This window comes from Patella vulgata, chromosome 8 (genome assembly GCF_932274485.2).
Source record: "Patella vulgata chromosome 8, xgPatVulg1.2, whole genome shotgun sequence".
Taxonomy (NCBI): domain Eukaryota; kingdom Metazoa; phylum Mollusca; class Gastropoda; family Patellidae; genus Patella; species Patella vulgata.
The window spans coordinates 35034349-35047789 of NC_065886.2; the positions used below are offsets into that span (position 1 = coordinate 35034349).

The 13441-nt window shown below is 33.8% G+C and overlaps 1 protein-coding gene across 4 annotated transcripts in view; it reads right to left on the reverse strand.

The window, feature by feature from the left end:
- Positions 1-12676, reverse strand: part of LOC126829355 (dual specificity tyrosine-phosphorylation-regulated kinase 1A) — a 72900-nt gene extending 60224 nt beyond the window's left edge. For 3 of the 4 annotated variants that reach the window (XM_050559164.2, XM_050559163.2, XM_050559162.2), the window contains exon 1: positions 1343-2468. In XM_050559164.2, the coding sequence (XP_050415121.1) occupies positions 1343-1481 (139 nt within the window). In that variant the 5' untranslated portion in view covers positions 1482-2468. Of the gene's footprint in view, positions 1-1342; positions 2469-12355 lie in introns of those variants that run through there. The other variant, XM_050559166.2, reaches the window with a different exon arrangement.
- Between the last annotated feature and the right edge of the window lie 765 nt (positions 12677-13441).

Sequence of the window (13441 nt, forward strand, 5' to 3'; positions counted from 1 at the left end):
TTGAGAAGTTTTGAAAAATTAGGGATGCAAATAAAAGAAAATGATCACAACAAATAAGTAGATCTCGATATAACACTACAACATTGATATGTACAACCATACACATGTCTTGTATACTACTAAAACTAACGCAATGTTTCTATAAACAAGTCATAGAGTTTAAAGATTCCACAGGTCGTCGTTTGTATATTTACCTTAGAATTTATAATGTTTAACTAATTGATTAAAGTTTAGGGCCTACAGAAAAACATTTAGTTTGTTTAATTGAAAGTCTTTATATAAGAATAAGATAGGTTGGTCGGTCGGTCTGTCTGTTTATTTGTATTTGATGAAAGAAAAGAAAAGGAAAGAAGAGTTTACAATGTCAAGTCAATCGGTGATGATATAATTATGTTCCACCAACCCTGTGGCTATGCTACAGTACATATGTACAGTTCATTTAAAACATCCCACCCTCAACCTACAGTTGATGTTAACACACTTCTCTATTAATTAATCCAACTGAAAAGTTATTGGCGTGAGACTAAATTCCAAACAGACAAATTTTGACAGTGTACATAAACATAATCCTTTTAGTCAATATCAATGAAAACAAAAGACAATGATAATGACATTGACAACTGATAATGGATGACATTGAATTGGCCTCTGAAATGGGGATTACATGTATGTAGACCTACATGTATAAAAGAAATTTATACCTGCTATACTCTACTGTCAACTCTCTATTACATTACCTACATGTAGCAACACACACTGGGTCTACATGTACAGTGGGCAATGGGCATAACATTAACTCTATATTATAATACCCTATAAACACACACTCCATGCCCAGTTCTCCATTACATTACCCATCAACACACATTGACACAAGATTGACAAGACTCCATTTATAGAAGTAATATCAATTCTATTAATATTATTACATTATCCATCAACATACACTCTGTGTATGGTAAATGTATCAACTCTCTATTACATTATCCATCAACGAACACTCTGTGTATGGTACATGTATCAATTCTATTACATTATCGATCAACAAACACTCAGTGTATGGTAGTAATAATATCAACTCATTAATTACATTACCAATCAACAAACACTCTGTGTATGGTGGTAATAATCAACTCTTGTACAGTTGTAATATCAACTCAGTAAAGTCATTATTACAGCCCAACAATTAGTTGATTTTTGAGTTTTGTTAATTTATATCTGTATTTTTCAGATAAATATTTCTTAAATGATGTTTTCAGGCTGATGAAATAGCATATTGTTTAGTAGTTATTGGGACTGGGAATACAAAAAGAAATGAAAACAAATGAAATTATAATCTTACGTTTTAAGCGCATCGTCTGTTCATATGATTGCTGTTCGTGTCGTAACCACATCGAACGGGTCAGCAGAACAGCTTCATCCGTGTACGATCCACTGTCTTCCGTTTCCAACATTTCTTCCGGATTTTTTTCGCGGACCATCCGTAAAAGAACGAATTAATATTAATCCATTTCAACAAACACAAGTAAATTCCAACAGAAAAAAAAAACAGGTCAGAAATTATTATCTTTTAAGGATATCCACTTCAAATTTTGTTTCCTAGATTATTATATAACCAATCCTAAACGATTTCAATTCTTGTTGATGAAAAACCATGCAGCTCTGTTTTGTATTTTTTTCATTTGAAATCTCTGTTTCTTGATTATTGGTGGAGGTACAGAATCAAGAATATTTTTTTTTTTCACTCAGTTCTCGGAAGAATATTTTTATTATGGTGGACTGAAAGTGACACACTGACTCTGGTGTTTAGTCTATAACAAGGTCACGAGTGCCTTTTGCTGGGAACTTACACTTAATAATTCCCAGCAGGCCATAAATATACCACAGCCAGAGCAGACGGAATAGAAAGTTTTATTTCTCTTTAAGTGAACACTTGATAGAAGGTCAATCCAGTACAAATGTGTAGATTACAATTACCCACTCCACATTTATTTATTCACTTTTCTTTCATTCCGGACAAAACGCATTCATGTTCATTCGTTCGATCTCGTTTAGGGAAATTACTCATGTACCATCAACTGAAATTTTTGTATTTTGAATATCCAAAGTTATTTTCCTATTATTTTAACAATTCTTCACACTCCGATCTTGTTCGGAGAGTTAAAATATATATTTTCTTTACAACTACAAAACCTTGAAATCAAATAATTCCTCAATATTTTGGAAAAAGTAAAAAATCCAAGGTAATTTTTCTGATTGTTTTGTAGGTTTCAGGTGTCTAATAAAGATCTTGTAGATGTTGACTTAACCATAGTGTCACTGTTAAATTCATAAAACACGACACTGGACATATTGATGAAGTTTCAAGTATGAGTTACCATTTTAACAACTTCTCAACTGATAAATCCACTCGTATCAATTCAAGAGTTCGGTTATAAATATTCATAAGTTTAACTTAGAAACGAAACACAAGATGAACGATATCTTCAACGTTTTTCTTTTAGAAAAAAAACAAATGAAAATGTAAATTGAGAAAGCATCAAATTACTCCAAAAACACTTGACTGAAAATATGATACACACAATTTCAATATACACTCAAAGATAGCACAAATTTGAATAAAACATTTCTCTAGAAATTAGTTCTACACAAATCTGTGTGTATTCATGTCTGAACAGGAGACCATTATTAAAAATGAGGATGTCGGTCAATCAATCAAATTGTCAAGTTGACAGAATAGCTTTTATCTATGTTGTTGGAGTAAAATATTCATCCTCCATCCATCCATGTATATATAACATTTAACGTTTTACACCCACTACCCCCTAGCAGAGAATTCAGACAGTCGAGACCGGCTGATGTTTCAATCATCCATAACAGTATTATTACACTCACTGGTCTCTACACAAGATGGTCTCTCAAGAACAATAATATCGCTAGTTTTAACTGGATACAACCATAAATTCCATTGTTGTTGACTTGATTAATAGCTGCACCACATCATCACAAATACAAAACAACAACAGATCAGTAGGACTTTAAACTCTATTGTCATTTGGTGCCACGCCCCCCCAGGTATATGACCAGTATATTAACCAGTATACCATGTTTTATAGGCCAGATGTTATAACCAGCCTCAACACAACTGTATTATGTAACACCAAGTCAGTCATTAATCCACAATTAGCAAGCTACTCTTTGTTTCCACTGGTCAGTGGTCCTTGCTTTAACCAGGTGTCCGCTCTGAACATGCCAGCCTCAGTTTCATTTAGTTATTTAGATAGATATATCCAGTATATTTTGACCCGACCAGATGGATGATGATAAAAGCAACGTGATGCCCGTCTTCTTTCTAACAGCCAACCATAATTGGTTGTTTCCCTAAACCACCCTCTGGATCTACCAACTCTCAACCAATCACAGCTGTTGACCCAGTGAAGTTATTTATAACCGACCAATGAGAGAGGGTGGCATAGAATTGGGGAGTCTATGTACAAGTGAGAAGATAAGTGGGTCTACACATATGTATTTAACAGTTCTATTTTAGGTCAGTTTGAGTGTCGGATGCTAGGCAGGGATACCGGACCTGCTGTATACCAAGTGGACATATCTGATGTAGAGATAATGTAAGAGACTAGACAGATAGTTAGAACAATAAACAATGGAAAAAGAGAGACAAGAGGAGAGAGGATATTGTCAGAATCTTGTATCCCATCAATGTTAAGCCAAGAGAGAAGAAATGTGACTCATGAACTCTGATCAGCTGTTCCATTTTTAAACCTTGTAACAAGAACCTTAACTTAACCCCTTTTTTTATCATCAGACGTACTTTCACCTTTCATCATGCACTCAGCAAGAAGATAAATTATTATCTAATATGTCTATTTATAGAATAACATATAAATATCATTATAAAATTATCAAAACACTTGAGACTATCTTCAACATATTTCTTTACACCATAAATTATAGAAGAAGAAAAAACAAATTGTAGAAGAAGAAAAAACAAAATGTAGAAGTAATTTAAATTTAAATGATTTCAAAGCAGCAAGAAATGCAACGACAGTTTCTGATAGTCATTTAAGGGATTTTTACTCTCTTGTAAGCTACAAGGGGGTGGGAGACCAAGGGGTGCTTTAGACATAAGGATTTCAAAACAGAAGAAAATGCAACATTTTCCGTCCTCTTATACTCTCCTATAGCCATTAAATTTCTCGCAGCTTGATCTATGCTAATTATGTTCAAAAATACATGTACCAATTCTAGATAACCTTTCTGCCTGGATTCACTTTCTTCCAATAAAAGATGGTGTGCAACATAAATCGATGAAATTTTAATTCATCATAACTGAACGGAATTGAGAAGTGGGAAAATTTATATTCTCCAAAAAATTAAACTGATGCATAGGGACAGTTATTATGAGTTAATATCAATGCATAAACTCTGCTACTACTAGGAATTTAAGTCCACTGTCACCTTGGGCATGTAGCAGATGGTAATAAGTTTACTTTGGGTGGACAATGATTGAAAGTTTGAAGGACCAATAGAAGGGTAATAAAGTTATTGTGTAGGGTATGAATTGAATTATAAGGGTTATTTAAGGAGCTAGAGAGTATAGTACAAGTTGGTGTCAGTCTATTATGATTGACAGCTTGTTTCAGGTACATTGGTAATACGACATTGTACAACAGTCTATATGGGAGCCACATTGACTCGATGAGTAAGGTGCTAGCGCGCTAGCCTGGAGGATATCTCAAGTTCGCTTCCAGTGTTTGCTGAGAGAATTCCTCTGGATTTTCTCATGTGGTTTTCCTCTAGCAAGGAACATTTAGTTCAGATGGGATGAAAAACCAAGGTACGGTGGACATGTTCGCATAAACATAAAAGAACGCCAGATGACTAGAAAATTGAAATAAAGATATACATGTAGGTTATAATGTCTGTATTCTTTAGCCCAGTAGGTGCATAAAAGCAGGACAGTAAACTCGATTTAATTTCTTTTCTAAACTGATCTAAATACAGCCAACTATCAGCCCTGTGAAACCCCTTCTTTCAGTTTTATCCACCAGACCACCCAACGACCCGTCAATTATCATACAAATCATATGTCTAGATTTTATAATCTCCAAGTTTCAAAAGATAAAATATGAACTATATGTAAACAAAACAATCTATGATAAGCTCAATGATACAATATTTTATATCTTTATAAAATGGGGACAAATCATAATTCTTGATATTAATATCAAAGATAAAATTATGTAAGAGTTACATGTAAATCTGCCTATTTCAGGTCTTTTTCTAGCTTCATATAAAATAGGCCTTAATTCCTATCACAAGCCCATAACTAACACACTTGACTATCAGATGGCCGAGATATTGAATGGATTAGACCAATCATATTGAATGGATTAGACCAATCATATTGAATGGATTAGACCAATCATATTGAATGGATTAGAAAAATCACGCTTCACGCCATTTAATAATTTAATGTTAAAATGGCATAATCAAGACTTTTCTTATTATCGAAGCAATGATACTTGACAATCAAGGCAATTGTGAAAACTTCAAGCACTCATAACTTCACCTAGAATCAAGTTAATTTGACTGCAATTTTCAATATATTTTTGAACTATAACAGGAACAATGCCCAGCTCTGTACCTGGATCTTACCATCTGTTATATTATCACTATATTTTGAGTGACTTTAATTTAGAATGGCAACACCTTACATGTATTAAAGGGGAAGACCAACGATTTTCAATAAGGTTTCCATAAATAATAAATATATATTTAGAAATAATCCCTCCTATAACATATGCAAAAAATAATTTGCAAGCGAGAAATTAATTTTTATTAATACCGGAAGTGACGTAGTTGGTTCGACACGCTCATTGGTCACTATAGTAAACATACAAATCTGGAGCAAGTTTAGTGCTGTATTTTGTGATCGTTTCGCCGTTTGGCAGAAAATCTGATGAAAGGTAATCTTTATTAGGATATTAAGAACATGAACTTACGGTGTTTTGAAGGTATAATATACAACGCGTTTGTGTAAATTAAGTTTCTAAACTGGACACTGTGACACAATTTAAGCCACATGGCTAATTGTTTACATCACGTGATAGCTGGCACGTGACAGATATTAACCGAACACAAATTGGCGACCTATTCGGCTAGCGACCTATTCAACCGATCCAGCTGGCAACCTGTTCGTTGGCAACCTATTCAGAATGAGAGCGCACCCCTTTAATATGATTGTGCCAACTTTTACTAATAATATTTCGAAAGCTTATTTAATCAGCTTTCGGAATATATTTAGTTGGATGTCCAGAATTTTGTAAGATAATGCGAAATTACATCTCTATTCTGAGCTAAAGGAATGGATAAATGATAATATATTCTACTTTCATTTGATAGACGTTACGTTGGATTTTATTGGTTGATAAAAATAGATGAGTTTGGGCGACTGTTGAATTTATTCTGAATAGGTTGCCAACGAACAGGTTGCCAGCTGGATCGGTCGAATAGGTTGCTAGCCGAATAGGTCGCCAATTTGTGTTCGGTTAATATCTGTCACGTGCCAGCTATCACGTGATGTAAACAATGTGGCTTAAATTGTGTCACAGTGTCCAGTTTAGAAACTTAATTTACACAAACGCGTTGTATATTATACCTTCAAAACACCGTAAGTTCTTAATATCCTAATAAAGATTACCTTTCATCAGATTTTCTGCCAAACGGCGAAACGATCACAAAATACAGCGCTAAACTTACTCCAAATTTATATGTTTACTATAGTGACCAGTGAGCGTGTCGAACCAACTACGTCACTTCCGGTATTAATAAAAATTAATTTCTCGCTTACAAATTATTTTTTGCATATGTTATAGGAGGGATTATTTCTAAATATATATTTATTATTTATGGAATATTGGAAACCTTATTGAAAATCGTTGGTCTTCCCCTTTAACCTTTTCTTTACTTAAAGGGGAATTGTATGTAAGATAAAATCTGTCCGTTCTCGTTATAATTATATTCAAAAATAGATAATAATACAAAATGAATATTGAAAATTTCATTTTAATTACTTTATTTTGAGCGAAGTTATCAGTGGTTGTAGTTCTGACAAGATGTCTTGTCATGTTAATAAATGTCTAATTAATAATTTATAAATCATTTACGGCCGAAATAAAGACATGCTATAGGTAGATTTAGCTCTTGCATAATGCCTGTTTAAATTTTGTATCCCTTTTTTTCTGACTACCAGTAATTGGTGAAATATGGTAAATAACAATATAGAATACCTTTTATAGCAGTAATAACGAATGTAAGAAACTCACCAATTAGCTAACAACCAAACTGATATAGACGACATTCCTGTATGACACATTACTCACATGCTTCAAATACAAGAAAAATTATAATCCCTTAAACTATTTTCTTTGCTTCAAGTCAACTACACCAAGACTAGAGTCAAACCAAAACTTCAGGAAATATGTTGTTTACACTCTTAGCTTTCAATTTCGCCAAAAAAAAAAGGAAGATAGTCTGAAAGGTTACAAACAAGTAAAACAACAAAACCTGCCGCAGCATAGTTTAACAAGGCCTGATGCATCATTTAACACTTTAATTTAACCCAAAAAATATTAACTAGTTTTATCAATATGGTCACAAGTTGGTCAATATTAATAATTGATGATTGTACAGTTATAACAAAAAATATAAACAACAACACAAATAATTAGTGGGTTTATATCATATTATTCATCAACACAATCAAAACATTCCCCAACTCAAAGTCAATCAGAATTATCTCCCTTCTAATGTTTATTAAATGTGTATAAATTTATTAGTGTACCTTGCAGTAGAGTACCGTTACATACGATAAGGGAGGGTGGGAAATTGGCTTTAACATAAAGAGTGACGTATGCCATAAGTATCAGCTATGCGGTAATTTTGCTGTGCCTGTAGTACCACACAGTTACCATTGCCTAGTACTACTAAGGTCCCGTGTACACATGGAAGGAAAAAAAACAGGTCCCATTTACACTTTGGCAAACACCTTAAAGAACCCCTGGCAACTGGAATTCGATATAAGAGTAGGCCGATGCGCCTCTGTCCAGGCAAAATTTCCCTTATACCACATTGTATCATATATACTCATCTTCATTAGCCCAGTCGGAGCAGAAAAGTAGGACGTTGAACCCCATTTTATTTCAGATGATTTTTCAGGGGATCATGTCATGTGCTGTCAAGGGTAAACATGAGACCTCTATTTTATCACAAGAAGCAGCTGGATAATCCTGGTCGTCTGAGGAATTTTCTCAACCAAAACAGGGTTAAAACCCTGGACTTGCTTAGTGAACCAGCCACTGTGACTCCCAAAACAAAGATCAAGGTGGATTTTAGAATCTAATTTCACTAATTTCTGAATACTGAATTACTATACCTCTTGACCACCAATATGAAGATCTTTCCCTTTCTAAGACTATACCAAACCCAAAATAAAGCGGAATTTTACATACAGTGTATATATCTAATTCAATAAAATAATCATATATATATGAATTTATGAAAACAATAAAATATATAGATTGTTTATGACATGAGTCAGTATAGTGTCAATGAGTCAAAATCTTGTCACCTGGGCCTATTGTTGATAAATAATTAGTCATTGATTGATATTTTATTATAAATGTCAATAAATTTGTAAAAATACTGGTTTATCTGCCTGTAGATAAATACTGTTGCAAGATCTTGTAATGAACTACATTATAAAACCTTGACCGTGCCTTCAAGCTGGTTTTGCTCTTTGCTAGTGAGTGACCAGTCTTCTGGCTTAAAATTGCTGGCTGAGTCTGTAAAACATTTGGCTTTATAACTATTTTAATGACATGTTACATGTAAATAAATGGAATAAAGTTAATAACTCATATTAACTGTGATAGTGTGATGCTTGCTTGCTTACCTACACCCCTTTAAAATAGATCGAGAGAGAGAGAGAGAGAGAGAGAGTAATTCTTTGATCACCTCAAATTTTCTAACCACAACACAAGGTCTGATTGTATATAAACTAGCTCAATTAGAAAGAGAGTTATTGCGTCCCAAAAAGTTTGACGGACAGGCGGACACAGACAGATGGACGAACCCATTTAATAAACCGTAATGCTCACCAGCCCATTCCCCTTTAAAATAGATTGTGAGGAGAGGGAGTAAACCTTTGGTCACCTGGTATTTTTTAATGACAATATCGGGATATGTAAACAAATCAATAAACAGAAAATTGAAACTGATTCATTTTGTTTATGAAGAAATAGATCTGATGTGAGATTTCCGGTATTGGCTATTTCTAGCTCGACTGTCACTTCTACATTTATTTGTGGAAAAAACAAGTCTTAATTTCAAATCTGTCAGGCTGCAATCCTGTCTTATTTCTCAGTGTGATCGAGCGTGGGTGACGATCACTGCCCTGTTTATCATTTATCTTTCTCTAAATTAGAGATTCATATAAAATTATATTAAAATTTGAAACATGGAGGACGAGAATATTGCTGTTTACCTAATATTTAAAGTACCATACAAATGAAAGGGGTTTAAAATAGTACTTTTCTGTCCCAACAGGATAAATGAAGATAGGCATACGCCTATAGTGTACCCTTTTCAAATTTCAACTACATGTATCAAGGGATCTTTTACATGCATGCCAACATATACACAGGACTTGGTTTTTTGACCAATCTGAACAGTGGCACCAATGACAAAGGGGAACTTGAGAATTTGTCAAATTTAAATACAAAAGGACATAATAAATTGGTTAGCTACATGCATGTGATGTCCTCTGGTCTATTTCTAAAGCTTTTATCTGGAGACAATTTATTCTTCATTGTATAAAATGGTAGGGGCTTTCCACCCATTCTATAAATAGAACATTGCCTGCCATGCATCCTACATGTGTGCATATATAACTTACAGTAAATTCAATATTTTTATTACTTCAAACCATTCCGAGGCCCAAGGTTATGTTTGACCTGTTAAACTACAAAAAAATTAACCGTTCCATTATTGAAACCTTTCCTGGCACGCTTCAAATTTTTTATTGTAAACTGGGCTATAGACACAAAAATATAACATTGCAGCAATTGGAGTCGTGGGAACACATTAGAATCAAATCTTTAAATTCCATACAGTATCATTATGAACTTTAAAAATATTAATACCTGGTAAAATGTTAAATGAAAGGTATTTGCCTATGAAATTCCACATTTTGTTAAGAACAGGTTAAATGACTGTGGTTTGTTTTAGGCAGTGATATCAAACCATTCACGACAAGTGCTGAGACCTGAATGTCACAGGCATTAACAGGTATTTTGCTCCAAAATACAGGTTTACAAAAAAACTGGATTTATGAACAGCCCATGAGTAAGTTTCAATAAGAATGGAATTTTAAACAAATTAATTTATACAAAATTCATTCAGGATCTGAAAGAAAAAAGTCTACAACAGTGTTGGTACAACTTACAACCAGGGGTAACATCGATAGTCAATTATTCTATTGATTAGTCATTATCCTTCTAGAAATCAACTGAATCTTTCAAATAAATAAATGTTCCTTTATCAGGTTATTTTAAAATATCTTTATTTGTTATTGTTCAATTGGTAATATTAAAAATTAAATATTTCATCTGTTATCAACTTCCATTAATTTTACATGACATCAAATTAATAAATATATATATTTTTTTTTTATACTAGGTAAGATGTACATATGAATTTTGAACTATTCAAAATGTTTGAAAATTTCATTCTTTTTTCTTTTTCTTTTTTTTTTTTAGAATCTCCATGTGGGAGGTGGTAGATCTACATCATAGTATTCATACATATGTAAGGTATAGACTCCATATAATAATTTCCTTATTTAATAAATTCCTTTTCTCTTTTTAAATGTGAACACACTACATGCAATTGTACATTACCATTTAGAGATTGATCACTGATCATTATTGTTTTGCAATGTGGATCACTGTCCTAAGCAAATTCTTATATTGTTAAGACAGAGAGTAATTGGGGAGAAGAATGGGTGCAGACAATTAACGGAAGGAAAGGATGAATTCAAAAGCGCACCCATTACCCTTCTAAAAAAAAGTCAAAATAAGTTGTTAAGTTCAAATTTTATTTCACAAACATTTCTAAACGCACACAATTGTTTTTAACATTAAATGCATCATTCAGGTAAGCAGTATGTAGCCATCACTGGGTGCATTTTAATTCGAACAAAATTTGCGTGAACTCATGTCATGAGTTAGTTTCTCGTCAGCCATTCCTGTCGGCCGCCATTTGCAATGACCCTCACCCAAAACCAAAACATAGCCATGTGTACATCTGGGAGGCAACACATGTTCTCAAGAAAAGCGCATATTCCGGGGCCAAAAATAACGTTAAAATGAGCTCGACAAATTAATCTAACCATTTTTCGTAATATTTTTCAATAAAGACGACGTTTTCAACTGATAATGTCAGGGTAAATTGAGGAATTTCAGAACCAAATTGAGTACATAAGTGCACCACGTGACTGGGTCATGACAAATGTTATGATACAAATTAGGTCATTATCGGTTTTCTCCGCCACATGGATGGATTCCGATACACAAATTACATGTTTTACAAATATTCCAGAATTTCTGGTGTCGCAGACAAGTGGGTTACTGACAAAGAAAGTTTTTAGATGCATGCCACGTCGACCTGATAAGACTTGTCTCACGCGGGAGAGGGGAAAGCTTGTTCAAGTCGGCGGCAAAACGTAGATGGAATGACTAAGAATGCGATCACAATCTTAATCATTCGTTTAGCCTAGCCATGACGAATTAATTATAAAAGTGGGAATAATAAGTCGCAAAAACAATACTTTTTGTTGTGTATTCAATACGATTTTAGAGAATCGAACACGAGCAAAAATCGATACCCAATAGAACAAGTCTAGACGGGGAAACTCAACCTAGTTCACACGCTGGCTTCACCGTAGCAACTGCTAATAGAGGGCAGATTTTCCTTAGAAAACATAAAATTTACAACAATTATCCATTTAAAAATGATCAATAAATCTTCTAAAAATAAACAGCAACAATCTCAACGCAACAGAAAATATTTTTTGTCTTTTATTTGTTAAGGTTGAATGAATGGAAAGAGATAACCTCAAGTACGCATGGTCCATCCATGTGTTTGCATTGCGAAAGAGTCGTGTCGCGTTTCTCACACCGACAGGCTCAAAACATGTTTTCAAATGCCAAACCTACTCCAATAATCGCTAAAATAACAAAATAATTTCATAAAAACATATAAAATAAAGATTTACCTTGATTTTAAGTTTGTATCCAAGGTAGAGAAATGCCGATATGAACTGCCACAAAATTATAAACAGAGCATGAGTCAACTTGACCTCAAACGCGGTGTGTATGATACAAAATGGCGCGCAAATAGTCGATTTGAAATTCACTTGGCTTTTGTAGCCATAAATCCATTTTTATTCCATTACTGGATATCTGTTACATCGGCAAATACATAGGAAGCCATTCCACTGTTCACAAATTCATTAAGAAAGCGAATAAACATCCAATACACAAATATCGTCAAGCGACAAATACTCAGCAAACTTGGGATTCCAAAATGGCGCAGACATCCCCCAATCAAACGTTGTGTTACTATTTTTAGGTGTTGACTGGGATTGACGCGTAGGCTAGTTGTCTTGGTAACGGTGTAACCTCGGGGTGGTGAAAACCGCTATTTTAGCTTGTTACATAACTGTATAAATTTATCGGCACATTATAATCAGCTGTTTGGAGGTCATAATCTAATTAATGGAGTTGTCAGAATGCTTCATCGACATCAGCCGACGTGTCATTGTTGGTTTAGCTGTTTTTGTTAAACGATTCGATAGGTTAGTTTCTCTAACTAAAAGGATATTAAAAGTGCCCTTTGTTTTATAAATATTTCTGGACTAACAATTATTATTATTGCGGGCAAGGTATTCTGTCAACTAAAGGCTATTGTTAAAAAACCCACTTAGCAGCTAGGGTAGTACTAGTAGGTCATACAGGTTAATAATGTACTCCAAAACACCAAACAACAGGCCTTGAATTATCAACACTTAGACCGTGTGTGTTTTTTTTTAATTGATATTTTCTAAAATTAATTTCATTGAGCCTTCTTGTTCCGTGTGAATGGCCACGCCTTTTTATAGATGCAAAACGGAACTGAACGGAAAATTAATATTTTGATTGACCACCGAATATTTTATCCCGCTGAAATTTCCTTTGAAATTTTAAGCTCTAGGCCTATTCCCCCAAATGTAAATTAGGCCCCAAAGTCAACTTTAAATAAAACCGCTTTTTCAGAATAATCACTCTTCGTGTAAAGCTTAAAAGCTTATTTTATTTCACAT